This window comes from Delphinus delphis, chromosome 4 (assembly GCF_949987515.2).
Source record: "Delphinus delphis chromosome 4, mDelDel1.2, whole genome shotgun sequence".
NCBI lineage: Eukaryota > Metazoa > Chordata > Mammalia > Artiodactyla > Delphinidae > Delphinus > Delphinus delphis.
The window spans coordinates 83,219,345-83,238,288 of NC_082686.1; the positions used below are offsets into that span (position 1 = coordinate 83,219,345).

General features: G+C 45.3%; 1 protein-coding gene across 2 annotated transcripts in view; it reads left to right on the top strand.

Annotated features, from left to right (window-relative positions):
* ABCC5 (ATP binding cassette subfamily C member 5) overlaps positions 1-18,944 on the top strand; it is an 87,359-nt gene that overhangs the window by 34,490 nt on the left and 33,925 nt on the right. For both annotated transcript variants that reach the window (XM_060011036.1, XM_060011037.1), the window contains exons 9-16: positions 2,196-2,344; positions 2,753-2,860; positions 7,048-7,404; positions 11,030-11,101; positions 13,284-13,408; positions 13,528-13,600; positions 15,678-15,881; positions 16,759-16,902. In XM_060011036.1, coding sequence (XP_059867019.1) covers positions 2,196-2,344; positions 2,753-2,860; positions 7,048-7,404; positions 11,030-11,101; positions 13,284-13,408; positions 13,528-13,600; positions 15,678-15,881; positions 16,759-16,902 — 1,232 coding nt within the window. The remainder of the gene's footprint in view (positions 1-2,195; positions 2,345-2,752; positions 2,861-7,047; positions 7,405-11,029; positions 11,102-13,283; positions 13,409-13,527; positions 13,601-15,677; positions 15,882-16,758; positions 16,903-18,944) is intronic.

Consider the following 18,944-nt stretch of genomic DNA (forward strand, 5'->3'; position numbering starts at 1 on the left):
GCGCACTACGGGTAGGTGGGTGTGAGACCCTGGGGGTAGTGCTGGGAGAAGGGCTAGGCTGGAGGTCAGGACAGCTGGACTCTGGGCCTCGCTCTGCCACTCACTCACAGGGGTTTTTTAATTTGGTTTCTTCTCAAATAATTGATTTGTGTTGAGTCACAAGGTTCTCAGTGCCTGCCCCGATCCTGGTCCGTAAATTCATTGCAGACATAAACATGTCGTATGTAAATGCCACAAAGTTTGGAGGAATAATTAGCACATTAGCTGGGCATTCCAAAAGATCTCAACAAAAGTTGAAATCTTGGGCCCTAAAAAAGGTGAAGTTAAGAAAAATGTATTTAAAGGCACTTTAGGGGACTTCCCTGGTGGCACAGTGGTTAAGAATCCTCCTGCCAATGCACGGGACACGGGTTCAAGCTCTGGTCCGGGAAGATCCCACATGCCATGGAGCAACTAAGCCCATGCACCACAACTACTGAGCCTGCACTAGAACCCACAAGTCACAACTACTGAGCCTGTGTGCCACAACTACTGAAGCCCACACGGCTAGAACCCGTGCTCTGCAACAAGAGAAGCCACCGCAGTGAGAAGCCCGCGCACCACAACAAAGAGCAGCCCCCGCTCGCTGCAACTAGAGAAAGCCCTAGCGCAGCAACGAAGACCCAACACAGCCATAAATAAATAAATAAAATAAATAAATATTTAAAGGCGCTTTAGAGTTCAAATGAGAAGACATAGTTACATTTAAATTTAATTTAAATATAAAAGATATGGCTGTTCATTGACCATAATCTCACAGTGAGCTAACCTGAATATGATCCAGTTAAAAAGTTGGTGCAGGGGACTTCCCTGCGGTCTAGTGGTTAAGACTTCGCGCTTCCACCGCAGGGGGCGTGGGTTCCGTTCCTGGTCAGGGAACTAAGATCCCACATGCTGCGTGGCGTGGCCAAAAAATAAAAAAAAGAAGTTTAAAAGTTGGTGCAATTTTGGGTTGAATAGAAATACAGTGTTCAGATCAAGGAAGCTGTTTTATTTTCACTGCTTGGTTTGTTGACTAAACCTTCAGGAACGTTGTGTCCACTTCATACACTTTAATTATGAGTGGTCAGAAGCATCCAGCAGTGGATTAGGCTCCTTCTTTAAGTAGTGAGTTTGTTGCCAATAGAATGGAACAATTGGGTGCTAACAGGACATCTGCTAAGCCTGTTGGCAGGGTCACCAATGATAGTCCCTTCCGGCTCTCAGATTCTAATTTTCTCAGTTTTATAATCTTCTTTCTGTGACTCCACTCATCCTTCAGCCCCTGACTTTGGTATCTTTACCTGTGTCTTTTAGCTTGAAAAGAGCATCCTTGCTCATTATAGACTTGGGCAAGTTATGTGATACATGTTAAAGCAATGAGTCGAATTTTTTAAAACTATGACTTGAGAGCTGGCTCTCAATATATTTCCCAGTGTTTGGGAGAGTGGTAATACCTTTAAAGGTCAGTTCATAGTCTCCCAGAAAAATTGCTTTTATGTTTGAAAATTTTTTGAAAATACCTCACCGCTTTATTGTCATACTTCTTACTCCCTGGTCTTTTGTACTCCATGGTTGCTCTGATAATAAGGTTGTCAGTTTTATAAATATTTAAGAAAAATCATTCTGCTTACAAAAATTGTATTTCACTCATCTTCTTCCAATCACCCTTACTGCTTTTTGTGTGAAAGCCTCTATTCTAGCACCAACATACCTACAGTAGACACCCTAGTAAATCTTAGTTCCTTTTTAATTCTCCATTATCGTTGTATAGTCTTTCTTATAAGTACTTAACCTAGAAATAAACAACCAGGGAAGCAAACAAAACTGCCACTAGCAGATATGATTCATGTGTTCATTCCTTCTAAACAAAAGAAATTTGCAAAAAGAATGAGACTAAGGCAGAAGATGATCATTGTACTGAGAAGTAGTGACTGTTTTCTGTTAGATTCATTCCTGTGACTTGATGCATTTCAAACCTCAAGCTTGTGTGCCAGCTTTTGTGATTGTAATTGATGGCCATATTGACCTAGTTTTTTGCATCGTAAATGTTACAGGGTCCTTTTAAAACCTATGGTGGCTGAAGACCTACCAAGTCTTGTTTGGTGACAGAGGAGCAATATCCCATGGTTTCTTTCGACTTGCTTTTTAGAAACTGGCTTGCTTTTTATTCTTAGAAATCCGAGAGGAGGAACGTCGGATGTTGGAAAAAGCCGGGTACTTTCAGAGCATCACCGTCGGTGTGGCTCCCATTGTGATGGTGATCGCCAGTGTTGTGACCTTCTCTGTTCACATGACCCTTGGCTTTGATCTGACAGCAGCACAGGTCAGTGAGCCCTCAGGGCTTGGGGACGTTTTAGAAATACCACATATAGAGATGCTCTGGTCCTCTGGTTACTAGATTTGGATTTCTTTCATTCATGCGGTTAATCTGAGAAGTGGAAGAGTGAGGATTTAGCCCCAGTGCACAAATAAGTGTACGGGTTGTTTTACAACTTTGGGTTTAATTCTGAAAATACAGGTCATTGTTTGATTTAGATTCACTGAGAATTTTAATTAGAGGTCTCAAAAACTCTACCTTAAAAAATATATATCTGAAATATATCTGACTGTTAACCAACATTTGACAGTCAAGTTACAGCCCTCCTTAAACCTGAAAGGAAGTTGATGACGTCGTGTTACTTTAGTCGCATAGCCTCATCAGGCTCAGTTTCTTCTCTTTTCCTATTTTCAGGCTTTCACAGTGGTGACTGTCTTCAATTCCATGACTTTTGCTTTGAAAGTTACACCGTTCTCAGTAAAGTCCCTCTCAGAAGCATCCGTTGCTGTCGACAGATTTAAGGTAAGTGGCTCCCTTCCCTCCTCCGTGTCAGGAGCTGTGGCAAAACTAACTGCTGCCTTTATTCCAATGGGCCACATGGGCTGGCTGCACTTGGCTTTTTTCACCTTTAGCCTTTCGGCAAGTTGGTAAGAAAGGGGGCAGTGGAAGAGGCTCAGGGGACCTTTTCAAAGAAATATGAATTTTTACCTTTTGTAGACAGCCTAGTTCTGGGCTTCCAAAATTTCAGTGTTCCCCTTCAGAGCTAGTCCCTTCTGCCTGGACCTAACATGGATATATGTTATAATTTACTGGGTCTTTAAGTGATTCAAACCTAGGCAATTAGAATTATCAGGAGGCTGTCAGCTTTTTCTCACCTTGATCTGCATCTACCTCTACCAAAATACTGTCGGGAATAAGCTCTTTTTGATTCTTTTCCCTGCCCTGTGGTTGCCACTCATGATACAGGTAATGCAGTGACATGGGAATAGTCATAAGACTAGATCATACTGAGAACTGCAGTTAAGTACGTATCAGGGTTTTTTTTTTTCCTTGCAGGTGGTTAGTTGATTGTGCCTTGACTGTGTTTTTTGTGCCTTCAGAATAATACAAATACATGATACAAGAGGTAGATATATTTGGGAGGGTGGAGGGAGATAGATATTTGAAAGTGGTTAATACTTAAAAAAAAAAAAGTCCAGCACCTGTGTGGCTGGACTCTCTTGACAAAGCCACTGCAGAGAGTAGCTCCTGCTAATTCTTCTTGGCTGCTGAGAGCAATACAAAAGCAAGGTCTTGAAGGCTTGAAGCTCAGGTGTTTGAGGGATTAATATCATCACCTTAGGTGTTCAGCAGAAAACAAATTGGGTTTTCCTCTTAAGAAGCATGGAGAATAGCTTCCCAAGATTTATTTATATTTTACTTGTTTATGGTTAACCAGGTGAATTTTGTTTGGTCAAGAAAGCTAGTCCTCAAGAATGTGCCCCCCGACCCTAGCCCCAAGCCCTCCCTCGCCCCAGCCTGGCTACTAGAAGGCCAAGATCCAGAGCCACGTGAAAAGAAATGGTCTAATTGTAATCAGAGCCTTATTTTGCAGAACGCACAATATCTAGTTTTGAAGAACGCAGATTTTTTTTTTGTAAATTTAAAAAATCTTATTGGCTCTATTCAGTGATTCATGAATTGGGCAACATCCAATCTAGCAACCAGAAGGAGCTCCGAGAAGCTGTACAAGATGAAAGACTTTTATAGGTAGAAGGGAGCAGGAACAAGGAAGTTCTTCTAGGCAGAAAATCGCATTGGTTATTACAAGGTTACTTTCCTTTAGGGGATGGCAGGGGTCTATCAGGCAGGTTACCTAAGTAGTGCTGATCAGGTGATTCCTGATTGACTTGTTTAATATTCCATTTCTGGGAGAGCTGAAACTATAGTTAAGTCTCAGTTTGGTGACATGGGGCTTAGCATAAGTGACTCCATTTGGGGCCTGTTGTCTTGTTTATAACAGCCCACAGGAAGCAGACCAGAGCTCATCCTAAATGGATCAATTTCCTCCTAAAAGAAAAACGCAACATTTTATATAAGATTTAACCAAGACCTAGAGTCTCATAATATAATATTCAAAATGCCCAGGATACAATCCAACATTACTCTGCATACAAAGAAAGTCTAGATACTGAGATGACCCAAATGTTGGAATTATCAGAAAAAGACCTTAGAAATGAAAAGGTAGAAAGTCTCAGCAGAGAAATAGAAGATATAGAAAATAACCAAATAAAAAAATTTTAAGCTAAGAAAATATATTAATCAAAATTTGAAAATATATTGGATGGACTTAGTAGCAGAATACAGGTGACAAAGGAAGTCTGTGAACTTGAAGATAGATCAGTTGAAATTATCTGTGATAAGCAGAATGTCCACCCCTAAGGCAGATGTTTTGAGCATAAATTTGTCCCCCTATTTGTTTCTCTGTCCTTTTTAGTGAATGGCTTTGGTGGCATTTTGGACGAAGGAATAGGAATTTATAGTGCAGATTGTTCACACACCACCCCAACCCCCTTATTTCTCGAGAGCTCTCTTCTTTTCACTTACTAGTGAGAACCTGTTTTAGCAGGTGGCTTCTCACGCTACAGATCCTTCCTCTATCCAGGAAGCTTCAGAGTTAATAATAGAAGCAAAATCACCCCCAGCTCTGTTGTATGCCTCATGAGAATGAGTCTCATTCTAGCTAATTCCTCTTGGCAAATCTCCTCCTTCCCCCCCGCCTCCACTTCTGGGAGGATGATAACTTTAGAAAGGCAGTGAGAAGCCACCTTGTAACTTTTCTGATAAGACAGTCACTAGTATAGTGTTGCCAGGTTTAGCAAATAAAAACACAGGCCACCCAGTTAAAACTGCATGAGACGTACTTATACTAAAAGACTATTCATTATTTATCTGGAATCAAAATTTAACTAGGCATCCTGTATTTTATCTGGCAACCCTATGAGTAGTCTCTCCTCTTCTGCTCAAAAGATACATTCTGATTTGATTGCTTCAGTGAGTGAGAGTAGTGTTTTGATGTAAAGTTGAGGTTTATGGTTTATGTATCTCTAAGATTCTGTTGTCCTGGCAGGTGCAAATCCAAGTAGATATAAATTTAGGTGTGTGGGGCGCTTGTGTGCCTCAGCATGTCCAGGCAGAGTGACCTGAAGCTGAAATCCTTCTGGGAGGAGTGCGGGGCTGCAGGGAGCCTGTGGGAAGGGAAAGTGTGGACGAGCTGTGTAAGCCAGAGGCACTAGCATAGTTTTTATAGTGCATGAGGCCTACAAGACCCATTTAGTAACTCTTTAGGAGAGAGAAATGATAGGAATTCTGTCAGCATATGGTTTCACTCTGTGAAGGTGGGCAGAATATTTGGCATGTTATTCTCAGCCCAGTCTCTTAGGAAGGCTCTGAGCAAATGAAACCAATGGCTCTTTTCAGAAAACTGAACTTTAAAAAAAAAACTACTTTTTTTAAAGGTTGACCAAGAGTGAAGATTATCTAGGAGATTTAGAAACATGACATTTCTGGGAAGATCAGGGATTGGGAATGGATAGGAGACGTGCCAATTTAGGGATGCAAAGAGCAAGCTAGGAGTTTAGGATTTAGGAGAAAGAGCTTGCTCTTAGGCGAGGGGATTATATGGTACATTTAATAGCACCTGCAAACTTTAAAATAGTTGGGGGTTCTCGGTAACTAAGCAAAGAGTCCTGCCATTAAAAGCCATCTTTTCTCTAAAGACTTTCTAACGTTTAAAAAAAATTTTAATCGTACTGGGAATCCAACTGGGATAGCACCCTATAGGGAAGATCACTGGGTTAAGGGAGGTGTCAGAAGTGGGTTCAAAGTCATGGGCACATGTTGGTCCTGGGCAGAGGTTTATTATGGTCACTGTTTCAGATCTAATTTCAGAGACATTTAGTTTTTCAAGCATTCCATTTCTCTTCCCCTGATATACCTCAGTGGGACTTGGGGAATGAGTGGGAGGGAAGAGTCTTTCTTTCTTCCCAAGGATGTTTCTGAGGGAGATACCCTTCCCTTCCACGCAAGCCCTTTGTTTGAATTCTCACAAGTTCTGAGGCAGGACTTGGAAGACATGAGAACTTGTTGGCGAGAAGATGTACTCCGCCGTCAATAGAACCTTAGGTACTCCTTTCTAACCGGAGCGAGCTAGGCCTGGTCACAATCTCAGCGCTGCCTCTCCCCCTGACATGTGCATGAGGGAAGTGCCTAGGCTTGGGGGTTCTGCAGGAGTGGTCTGGAAGGCAGACAGAGTGATGAGGGTCTGAGCAGGGGAGCAGCGTGGCTGCCCTTTGGTTTCCCTGCTTGCATTTTACTACCTGCTACTCAGCGACTCATGAGTGAGAACAGGGGCTGCAGACCAGTCAGTTAAATAGCCCTTGGCCCACATTAGACTGGTGGAAAAGGAAAGAGTAGTTTAGCATGTAACTGGTAGCGTCGAGTGTTGGGCCAGTTAAGTAGGCCCCTGTCCATCCCGAGGGTGTCCCCACACTCCCGTGACCTCTCCGTGGGCCTGAGGCTGGGCTACACTAATGAGCTACCTTTTGCCCTTCAGCTTCCTTCCACTGTATAGCCTGATGTGTTTTGCTTCGTGAGTGTACGCCCTAGGCTTGTCTCCCTGGTCTTGATCCAGTGTCTCATCTTTGCACCTCTCTCACAACTCCTATCAGAGTTTGTTTCTAATGGAAGAGGTTCACATGATACAGAAAAAACCAGCCAGCCCTCACATCACGATAGAGATGAAAAATGCCACCTTGGCATGGGACTCCTCCCACTCCAGTCTCCAGAACTCACCCAAGCTGACCCCCAAAACGAAAAAAGACAAGAGGGCTGCCAGGGGCAAGAAAGAGAAGGTGAGGCAGCTGCAGCCCACTGAGCATCAGGCGGTGCTGGCAGAGCAGAAGGGCCACCTCCTGCTGGACAGTGACGAGCGGCCCAGTCCTGAGGAGGAAGAGGGCAAGCACACCCACCTGGGGAACCTCCGCCTGCAGAGGACGCTGTACAACATCGACTTGGAAATTGAAGAGGTAACCATCTACCAGGTGTCTATCCTGGCAGGGGTAGGCAGCTGCCAGTCCTTTTAGCAAAGGGCTTTCTCTCTGGGAGTGGTTTTGAACTAAAGAGCAAATCTGGCCAGTTCCGCCTCTAGAAGGGATATTTAGGCATTTAACAATAGAAATGAATAACAACTGCTCTCATGAGATACTCATTTTATAAGCAAGGAAATGAAGCATTCGAGCGGGTTTTCCGCAATTTTGCCCTGAATAGATCTGATTTAGTTGTACGTGAGCTGTAATAATGATTTCTAGTTATTGTAGGTCTGCATGAGCTTCTTATTAGCACTGGGCTGTGCATAGCACGGAACCTGACATATAATAGGTACTCTCAGTGATGCTGTGCTCAGCAGTTCTATTGTAACTTTATTTTTTAAGGAAAGGATCGTTATGGTATATGATGTCACGGCCCAGGTAACACAGGACTAGAGTCTCCCACAGGTCCTCCTATAGAGAGTGGCTGCCATAGACACTTCAGGTTTAAGGCTTTTAAAATACAGAATGTGACTGGGAGCCAGCGCCATGTTGAGGGCTGCAGCAGCCAGAGGGTCCCAGGTGTATATATATCTACTCATTCCATTTTTGAGTGCCAGCTCCCTGCCAGGCACTGTTACAGAGTTGTGGATAGAGCAGTGAAAAACCAAATAGGCCCAAATCCCTGCCCCCCTGGAGTTTACCTTCTTCTGAGCAAAGATAGATGGTAAACAAGTAAAAGGGCTACGAAGAAAGGGGATAGAGTGCTTGCTGGGGGGGGGGGGGGGGGGGCGGGGGGGAGCAGGTGTGCTCAATTTAAATAGGCCTCTTAAGGGAAGGCCTCATTTAAACTAATATCCCACCTGCCATGCGGCCCAGCCAAAAAAAGAAAAAAAAAAAGTAATAACAGGCATAATGCATTTGTTGCAAATTGAAGGCTTCTGACAACCCTGCATCAAGGAAGCCTGTAGGCATTTTTCCGTCAGCATTTGCTTACTTCATGTCGCTGTCACGTTTTGGTAATTCTCAAAATATTTCAAACCCTCCACCAGGAAAATGATTATGACTCATTGAAGACTCAGATGATGGTTAGCATTTTTTAGTAATAAAGTGTTTTTAAATTGGTATTTACATTGTTTTTCTTAGACATAATGTAATTGCACGTTTAGTAGACTAAAGTATAGCGTAAACATAACTTATATCTACACCGGGAAACCAAAACATTCGTGTGACTCGCTTCATTGCGATATTTGCTTTACTGCGGTGGTCTGGAAGCAGACCCACAATATGTCCAAGGTATGCCTGTATTTGAGCAAAGGCTTGAAGGAGCGAGCCATATGGATACGTGGAGGAAGAAGAGCATTCAGGCAGAGGGAACAGAAGCACAAAGGCCCCGAGTGTGCAGCGTGCCTGTCACAAGAGCAGAGTGAGCATGGGAGAGAGGGGAGGGTGCTGAGGGCAGAGAGGCTTGGGGTGCCAGAGCCTCCTGGAATGATTTCCGCTTTACTCTGAATGGATAGAGAAGCCGTTAGAGGGTTTGGAGGAGAAGAATGATGCGATCTGACTTACGTATGAAGAGAATCATTCTAGCTTCTGGATTCAGAAGAGTATGTAGGGAAACAAGGAGGGAAGTGAGAAGAACCAAGGAAAAACATAAGAGTTTTCTGGACCAAGGGTGGTGGTAATGGAGGTGGTAAGGAATGTTCATCTACTTAATTGGAAGTGGGCTTAGGGGGTACTAATGCGGTGTGAGGCCTGTTACACAGATCCAGAGCTGGACTAAAGGGAAAACAAAAAGCTCCCAGCTCTTGGAAGCTATAGATAAGAGCTGGGGGAGATGGTCCTCTATGAGACCACCTGCAACAACTAGCATGGTTCATCCCTGGCGGGCACACAAGTCAATTTTTATAGCTCCAATTAACTTTTTAAAAAATTAATTAATTAATTTTTAAATTTTTGCCTGTGTTGGGTCTTTGTTGCTGCGCAAGGGCTTTCTCTAGTTGTGGCGAGCGGGGGCTACTCTTCATTGCGGTGCACGGGCTTCTCATTATGGTGGCTTCTCTTGTTGCAGAGCATGGGCTCTAGGCTCACGGGCTTCAGTAGTTGTGGCACACGGGCTCAGTAGTTGTGGCTCGCGGGTTCTAGAGCGCAGGCTCAGTAGTTGTGGCGCACAGCCTTAGTTGCTCCGCGGCATGTGGGATCTTCCCGGACCAGGGCTCAAACCCCTGTCCCCTGCATTGGCAGGCAGATTCTTAACCAGTGCGCCACCAGGGAAGTCCAGACTTCAATTAACTTTTAACAGCAGGCTCCTTATTTAATAACGATTATCTTGATTGAGGCAACTATATCACATCGCTGATCAGCTCTATTAGAGGATTATTCCTTGTAATCAGCTGAAATTTACTCTTCTCCTTTCTATCTGTTGATCCTCCTTCTGCCCTTTACCATCCACGTTCACATGACAGACCTTTAGCTATTTGAAGAGATACCACAATTCCCCCAGCCACCCTCTTTAGGGAAGAGGTAGGAAGTTAATATTCACCTGATGTCTTCTGTGCCCCAGGCACTTACTTCATTGTTGACATCTTTAGTGACCATTTAGTCATCGGAACAGCGTTTTCTCTGTTTTAACCTGACCGACCTGAGCAGAGTCTGAGCCTGTGACTTGGTCTCCTCATCATGACCGGGCTGTAATCTTTCAACTTCCTGAACCATGTCAAAAACTTTGTCCATTATACTTTTATTAAGTACCAGACACTGTGTTTGGTCCTGCAAGGATGGCTCCTTCCAAGTTGCTCAGAGCTCAGTTAGAGAGACAGTATTCATTTAAGTAATAAGACCAAGTCCACACAATTGGAAAGTGCTGGTGGAGCTGGGATTCAAATCAAGACCTGTCTGCCTCCAGAATCCACGCTCTTTCCACACCACCACTCTCCGTGCCTCTCCTCGCTGCCAGTCTTGAGGCAACAGAGTGTTGCTGAACAAGTGGCCCTGTTAATATCATGTCTGTTCTTGAAAACGTTTAACACTGCCCATGGAGAACTCATCATTTTGCCTGAGGATATTCAGTTAATCACAGGCTTGGTTTTCCACTTTCATGTGGGATTGATGGTAAAAATATGCCCTCAGATTCTTGGAGGTGTTTTGTAGAAAAATGGAAACAACAGTGCACAGTGCACATAATTTTTATGAAAATGATTTATAGACCCTGGAGAAAAAAATCATATAAAATAAAATGAAAATAAAGTAATTTTCAAGAGTCCTGTCCTCTTTTCCAAAAACAACAAGAAAAATAAACAAGTTATCAAAAAGCATGGGTTACCAACAAAGTAGGAAAGGGGGTAGGCCTTTCTAAAAGTGATGTGGGATACCTTAATGTCTGTCACATATTTAATTTTTCCAAAAGGCTTACACATCTGTTACCTCAGTGCATCCCCACAGAAACCCTATGACGTGGGTGGCTGATGAGGGAGAAAAGAGGTAAGTGACTTGCTGTGTCCTCAGGATGACATTCCCATAGTGATGGACTGTCGTTAACATTTTTTTCTTCAAAGAAATCCGAAGTCCTAGAGATGAATGGTCAGTAGTGCTTTAACGACCTTCCTCTCTCGTGTGCTTTGTCCAGGGTAAACTGGTTGGAATCTGTGGCAGTGTGGGAAGTGGAAAAACCTCTCTCATTTCATCCATTTTAGGCCAGGTAAGATTTTGTGATTGTCCTTGGCATTTTCTGCTTCTTTCTCTGGATTCTGCTTAGCCAGAGTCTCAGGAAAAATGAACTTATTTCCTGAAGAGAGTCAGGAAAGGTGGAAACAAAATGACCCTAGGTCTGTATCATACCCCGCCCCCTGCCTTTCCTACCCCTTAACAACAGCACTGTATCTGGAAGGGGGCTGAATGACTGATTGGTACCCAGCTGGAGTCATTTGTTTCTCTTGCCTTCTTTTATTCAGCATGTATTTACTGAGTGCCATAGGTATGCCGGACAGTGTGTTGGGAAATGTCAGAGGTAAGGGATGGACAGACTGTAGACTGCCAACAAATGGACCAGCCTCACCAGCCTCTCTCTCAGAGAGAGAGCCTTCAGGATTTGATCTAGAAGTAAAGACCCACTCCGTTTTCAGCCTAACCATTGAAAGAATTATGCCTCCCAGTCCATGGTCTGGGACTTCCCTGGAGGTCCAGTGATTAAGACTCCATGCTCCCACTGCAGGGGGCGCGGGTTTGATCCCTGGTTGCAGAATCAAGATCCCGCATGCCATGTGGCGCTGCCCCCCCAAAAAAAAAAAGAGGAGTGTCCATGGTCTGATTGGGGTGCTGGGCCTTCTAGACACACAAGCACAGCACAGGGCAGTGAGTGAATAGTGCTCAGAGGGCCCAGAAGAAGGCTGTCAGCATTTGGATTAAACTAGCTTGACTTGTTGGGTGAGATGAGGATAAACTTAAGGTTATTCCTCCTGGTGGATGAAGTCCTCTGAGTCATTTTTCCATATTGAGGAAATTAAACAAATGGGAGAAGGGGCTGGGGAAGATTGTTTTGTGGAATATTTGGTCCTGTTCAGCGTCACTGTCACAGTTGATGGAGTTGTGGCTCTCCTCTAGAGCAGTGGTGCCCGGGGTGGTCTGAGGAAGCCTGTATTCAAATCATCTGGAGGTGCAGCTTCCCACCCACACCCGCTTCTGCCTTATGAGGCTGTACAGTGGTTGGGCTCAGCCAGTGGTCTTCGTAAAAAACCAAAGACCTCCTGTGTAATTTCTGATCATCAGCCAGATTTCAGGGCCAGTGATGAGAGATACAGGTGGAGTGAAGGGGAAGGAAGGGTTAGTGGGCAGCAGTTAAATTGAAAAATGAGTGGGTCTTTGCTTCTGGATCAAATCCTGACAGCCTTCTCTCTGACAGAGAGTCTGGGAATACCGGTCAGCCCTGCTTCTTTAGAGTGTAACTCTTTGTTGGCGGTCTGCAGTGTGGGGTGTTTGTACTGTAGCAGCCGAGAGAGCTGGATTTCCACAGTTAGACCCTCAGGGGGTTTCTGAACACTTGAGTGCGTTATCAGTGTACTTACCTGTTTGGGGGCAGTTGTGGTACTGCGTGACGGCCTGTGTGTGTACACTGTGCATTACCATGTTTGAGAGGACAAACTTGTATGTGCAGATTGGTTAATGAAACTGTTTCAAGCTATAGCATTCCTAACCCAAGACAAACGTCTACTGTTAGTTCCAAAAGGAACACTGAAAGAGCATAAAATGGGTAAATCGATTCATGTTGACCACTGCAATGGAAAACACAATTCAAAGCACATGGCTCATCATGTAGTCTCTTCATGTTGGAGGGGAGGGTCTGTCATCATTGTGTAGATACTCAGCAATACTAGTTGATGTCTAACTGGAATTTTTTCCCCCTCTGGTCTTCATTTTACAGAAGCAGCTGATGTAGCCAACAGCCTGTATTAATTCTGTGGATGAGTTGACCTGCGCTCATCTTGAGGCAGGGACTAGCTCTAAATCTTTACAGCATACTCCCCAGGGGAATTCTGCAGGGGCCTTCTGCTTGTGCTTCCTTCAATTAGAACAGTTTGCAGTTAGGAAAAGAGGATAATAAAGTAGCTTATGGGTTGCTGAATGAAGTATTTGTTCATTCAAGTCATGGGTTATGCTGGGCTCCCATCACACGTAAGCAAGGAGAACTTTGATTTTCTTGACTGCTGTAGCTACTGCTGTAGCTTTGCTCTCTGTGGAACAAAGGTGAGGTCCAGATTTGGGTTCAAAAAGTATCCAAGGAAATTGCCAAGATTTTCAACTCCGCTGTGGAATGTCGGGGGTTCTGCTGGCTTAGGGTGATGGTTTTGCGTTGTGATGCCATTAGATGGTGTCTCTTTCCCTAGATGTCACTTCTAGAGGGCAGCATTGCAGTCAATGGAACCTTCGCTTATGTGGCGCAGCAGGCCTGGATCCTCAATGCCACTCTGAGAGACAACATCCTCTTTGGGAAGGAATTTGATGAAGAAAGGCAAGGAATGTTTGGTTTCTGTCATGCTTTCATCTTGGCTGTGTGAGACACAGGCAGCCCGAGTCAGCAGGCTCTACCCCAACCGTGTCCCTGATGCTGGGTCTCTTTGTGTCCTTCAGATACAACTCTGTGCTGAACAGCTGCTGCCTGAGGCCTGACCTGGCTATCCTTCCCAACAGTGACCTGACGGAGGTACAAGTCTTCTGTCCCTGGTGGGCCAGGGTGTTTAGCAGAGAGGATTCTGGAAGATAGGTGGCAGGGCTATGCCAGAGCCACCTCCTAGGAGTGCATCTTAAATGCGTGGGAGAAGAACCTACACGGGAGTTTTACTTTCTCTGGGACTTTCTGTTAGGAAAGCATCTGGTCCTTAGGGCAGGAATATCAACACTACCTGTTTTTTTGTTTTTTTGTTTGTTTGTTTGATTTTTGCGGTACGCGGGCCTCTCACTGTTGTGGCCTCTCCCATTGCGGAGCACAGGCTCTGGACGCGCAGGCTCAGCGGCCATGGCTCACGGGCCCAGCCGCTCTGCGGCATGTGGGATCTTCCCAGACCGGGGCACAAACCCGTGTCCCCTGCATCAGCAGGCAGACCCTCAACCACTGTGCCACCAGGGAAGCCCCAACACTACCTGTTTTAAGCATATAAATATTTCATGTCATGTGGATTTTAAGCAAAATCCCATTGTTGGTTCAGAATTCATGTTTTCTACCCTATTCATTTTTCTTTTTTTTTGCGTTATGCGGGCCTTTCACTGTCGTGGCCTCTCCCATTGTGGAGCACAGGCTCTGGACGCGCAGGCTCAGTGGCCATGGCTCACGGGCCCAGCCGCTCCGCAGCATGTGGGATCTTCCCGGACTGAACTGGAGCACGGACCCGTGTCCCCTGCATCAGCAGGCGGACTCTCAACCACTGCACCACCAGGGAAGCCCCTACCCTATTCATTTTTAAAACCAAAGTCAAGCATGTGCTTGTTGAGCTTCTTCCCCTGAACTTCATTCTGCCAACTTCCTTACTCACACATGGTTTCTAGAGAGGCCTCTCCCTCTAGAAAGAAAGAGTCCTTAGCACAAACCCGCCTTTCTTTGCTTCTCTGCCCTGGAACAGTTCCCAGAGGCTTGTCTTTGGAACTGGCTAGTGCCTTCAGTGTTGACACTCACCTCCCATGACCTGTCCTGGAGGTCTCCGGGGCTGACTCTTTTATTCAGCTGACTTCAGTTTAAGCCCTCAAACCAGATTTGAATGGTTTGATTAGTTGACTGGTTCTCAGATCCTGGTCCCCTGATTAGCAGCAAATCAGTAGCATCACTGCAGATTCTCAGCCACACCCAAGACCTACTGAATCCAAGACTCTAAGGGTGGGGCTCCACAATATGTTTTAACAAGCCCTGCAGGTAATTCTCATACATGTTCTTATTTGAAAACCTCTGAATTAATTGAATTTTTTTTAGATAAGATTTTTTAAAAAATACAGAGCCAGTTGCCGGTTGACAATTGATTTTTTTTCATTCGTTTATTTAGTAATATTTATTAAGTGCTTGTTATATGCCGGCTGCATGTGCAGAAGCTGCTGGGGGCACTGGGAATATAAAAGAAAAGGACAATAGTCTGTGTCCTCAAAAAGCTTACAATCGAGAGAGACATCCCGACAAATAGGCACAAAATAGGCTGATGAAAGAGTCCCCTTTCTTTTGGGTGTTAGTGGAGAGGGGGAGGGGAGACTTCACAGAGGAGAGGACGCCAGAACTGAGCAGACACAGTATAGGAGAAGGCATGACAGTGGTGGTGTGTGTTCATAATAGACACACAATTGAAAATGCTCAGATCCCAGGGTATGGAAGGGGGATTGACACTGGAGGCTGAGAGTTGCTGGGAAACCAGGTGGTAAAGGGCCTGCCTTGTCTGCCATATTTGGGGGCTTAGATTATGTTCTTTAGGACTAAGCAAGGGTGGGACATGGTCAGCTTTGTGTTTTGGAAAGGTCTTTCTGCCCATGGAGAATGGATTGTAGCGGGGCATCAAGAGGGCGTGTCGAGGCTCAGATACGGGATTGGTTAGGAGCCAGATGGTGGTGGGAGGGGAGGAGGCATCTGGGCTGATGACCCCCCAGTTCTGTGTGGGCCCTGGAGGACATGGCAGCACTTCATCCAGGTGGGGAAGTGAAGAGAAGAAGCTGGTTTGGGTGGGGGAGATGTGAGGTGACTGGGGTGATCACTGAGCATTGTTCTGGACTTGAGCTGGAGGCTTCCCGTGCTTTCTGGGCTCCTGTAGATTGGCGAGCGCGGAGCCAACCTGAGTGGTGGGCAGCGCCAGAGGATCAGCCTCGCCCGGGCCTTGTATAGTGACCGAGACATCTACATCCTGGATGACCCCCTCAGTGCCTTAGATGCCCATGTGGGCAACCACATCTTCAACAGTGCTATCCAGAAGCACCTCAAGTCGAAGACGGTTCTGTTCATTACCCACCAGTTACAGGTATGGTGCTTCCTTCCCCAGGCTCCCCACCTTGGCTTGAGAAATCAGAAACAGGGAGGTGGGCTTGGTCCAGGTACCTTTGTGGGGCTCCTAGAGGTCCCTGGAATCACGAGTGTTCACTTGTTCAGCAAATAGCCCCCTGTCCCATTGTACTAATAAAGCTTGTTATATCAGATGGCCATCTGAGTCAGAGATCCTTGGAGCATGTTAGCTTCTGCATGTAAATCAGTAAGTAAAAGGGCTGAGAGGAGTAGACTGAAAATGGAGTTTGGGTATGAGACAGTTTGGAAAGGGTTGTGTTAACATCTATGCGCGAGTGGGAACTGTTTAGGGAAAACAAGTTCTTCTCCCTCTGTCGTTCCATGACCAGCAGCCACTTCAGAGAGCAGCTCAAGGATGTTACCATCCGCTTTGCATATGTTGTCAAGTCTGGGGGGCTAAGCCCCCATTCTGCCGCAGAAAGACTGTAATTATATGTACTTCTGAGCGCAGGGAAGGGATGTGAGGTTTAATGCAGGCCTTTGTGTGGCTTCATCAGCAGATTTATGTCAAAAATTAGAGGAACTGGTTTTTGAACTACATCACGAGGCAGGACAAACTAAAGCAGGGGTTCTCAGTCTCAGCACAGTGGGGTTTGGGAGCCAGAGAGCTCCCTCTTGTGGGGGGCTTGTCCTGTGCATCCCTGGCCTCTATCCACCAGATGGCCGTAGTACCCCCTCCCCCCCAACCGTAACAACCAAAAATGTCTCCAGATATTACGAAGTATCCTCTGGGGGGCTTGTTCACCTCCAGATGAGAACCGCTGAACTAAGGTCTAGGCGTTTGGATGTATTCGCACAAGTATCAGCCACGCTGTTGTCCCTGTCTTTGTCTCCAGTACCTGGCTGACTGTGATGAAGTGATCTTCATGAAAGAGGGCTGTATTACAGAAAGAGGCACCCACGAGGAACTGATGAATCTAAATGGTGATTATGCTACCATTTTTAATAACCTGTTGCTGGGAGAGACACCCCCAGTTGAGGTAAGATTCGTGGTGTGTGTGTGTGTGTGTGTGTGTGTGTCTTTCCAGCAAGAGAGATAGGACCATAGTGAGTGATGGAGAAATCTCAGCTGAACTCATTGTCCGTGTCTTGTTGGCAGGGGCCCTGTTCTCTGGTGACCAGACTGCTGTGCTTTAGTCTGCATACTGGTTCTATTCTGCGAGGGCAGGGTTGTGGGGTTAGAGAACCGAGGTCTTCTGTCACTGAGAGTTTATCAGCAAGGCAATGACAAGGAGAAGGACGTGGGCTCAGTGTGTGCTGCTGTTCAGTCATAACTTAGCTTCCTAAACTCCATCAAATCCTGACTGAAACATTAGGAAGCTCCTTTCTTAATAATCAAATGAATAAGTTGGCAGAGAAGAGACATTAAATACTGCATACATTTGAAAATTATCTATGGTGTCTTGGCTGCCGACTTGGCACTCATTAACTAGTACCAGCTGTGTCCCAATTCCTGGATTAGGCACTTTATAGCTGTCATCCTGTTCAGCCATTTTAACAGAGCTCTGCGGCCAGATACGATTATCCTCCACTTGTACAGCTGAGGAAACGGGGGCTCAGAAGGGTTAAACAGCCTGCTGGAAAGGTCAGTTTGACTCCAAAGTGCTGCGCTGCCGGGCCTCCTGCAGCAACACGGAAAGCTGGCCGCCCGTTCTGGGCTCTGAGTTAGGCAAAGACAAGGGCGTGCGTAGAGCTGGCTCTCATATTGACCTTTTTATCCTCTGGTCGCCTTGGGTCCTAGGAGTTCACTGAGGCTGGGCTAAAAGCCGCTTCTTAGCTACTAGGTCATTTTGATGTTGAGTAGGATGAAAGCAAAAAGTTACTGGGACCTTTTCTGGGACTCTTATTTCAGTGTTTGGGTATCATCCTGTTTGATTTCAGGTTCAGTACAACTCATTGTTCATGATGTGTTTTAGGCCTTTTGATATAACTCTGACATTGCGAGTGTCATCAGTAACTGCTATAGGGACACCTGATCCAGATTTGGATTTTATGATCTCTCCCTGTGACTCTCACGGTGCTTTGGGCTCTTCAGATCATCTCCTCCTCACTGTACACATGGAGGGGAAAATGAGAGGGAGAGAAGCTAAAACATGAAATGTCCAAGGAGCAAAGGAATATCGAGAGGGAGCATGTTGAGTGAAGGAGCGTGCTTTCAGTATATCACTTCACTTTCCTGAGCCTCAGTTTCCTCATCTTAAAAATGGGGGTGGCACCTGCCTCTTTGAGTTGGTGCATTTGAAATAATATGTAATGTTCTTATCCCAGTCAGTGGTCAACAAATAGTAATTTTCTCTTTAGAGAGTGCATTTATTCATGCACTGTGGTAAATATAAAATTTAGAGTCCTATCTTATGTTCCAGGTGTGGCTCTAAATTTTATATTATTTTCTGATGTTTTTTTCACTGTCAATTTTAAAAATCTAGTTGGAGAGCAAACTGGGGTCATGAGGCTGACAGTGACATAGAATTAAATGTAATAAACTATGTATAGAGAATTTCCTGTATAAAGATATAAGAGGAACTTGGAAAGGAGAACATTAAGTAGTTTCTATTATCTCAGGTTCAATTTGATGAATGTTTCGTAAGTCCCAGCGTGCCCCATTATGGGCAGTTCTGGGTGCTGGGCCCTGTGTAGGTTATAACCATGAGTGAGATGTCATCTCTGTCCTTGAGAGACTCGCAGTCTTCTAGGGAAGACCAATACTCTTATGCTCGTACATATGTAACAACATATGTACATATGTAACAACACCAGGTCACATATGTAGCAACATGCTGTGAAAGTACTAACAAGTGCCTGGGAGAACAGGGGAGGGTGAACTCTATTCTAGAGGAGTGTTAAGTTGCCTCAGGGAGAATTAAGATTTGAATCCATCTGAATGGGGACAACTGTGATTGAGTTGGGTGAGGAGAGGAACATCCCAAGTGAAGAACCAGGTGGATAAAAGTCTAGAAGTGGGAAATGGCAGTGTGATGTGAGGCACGGACAGGCTAGGGCCAGAATGTGGAGGTGCTGCAAA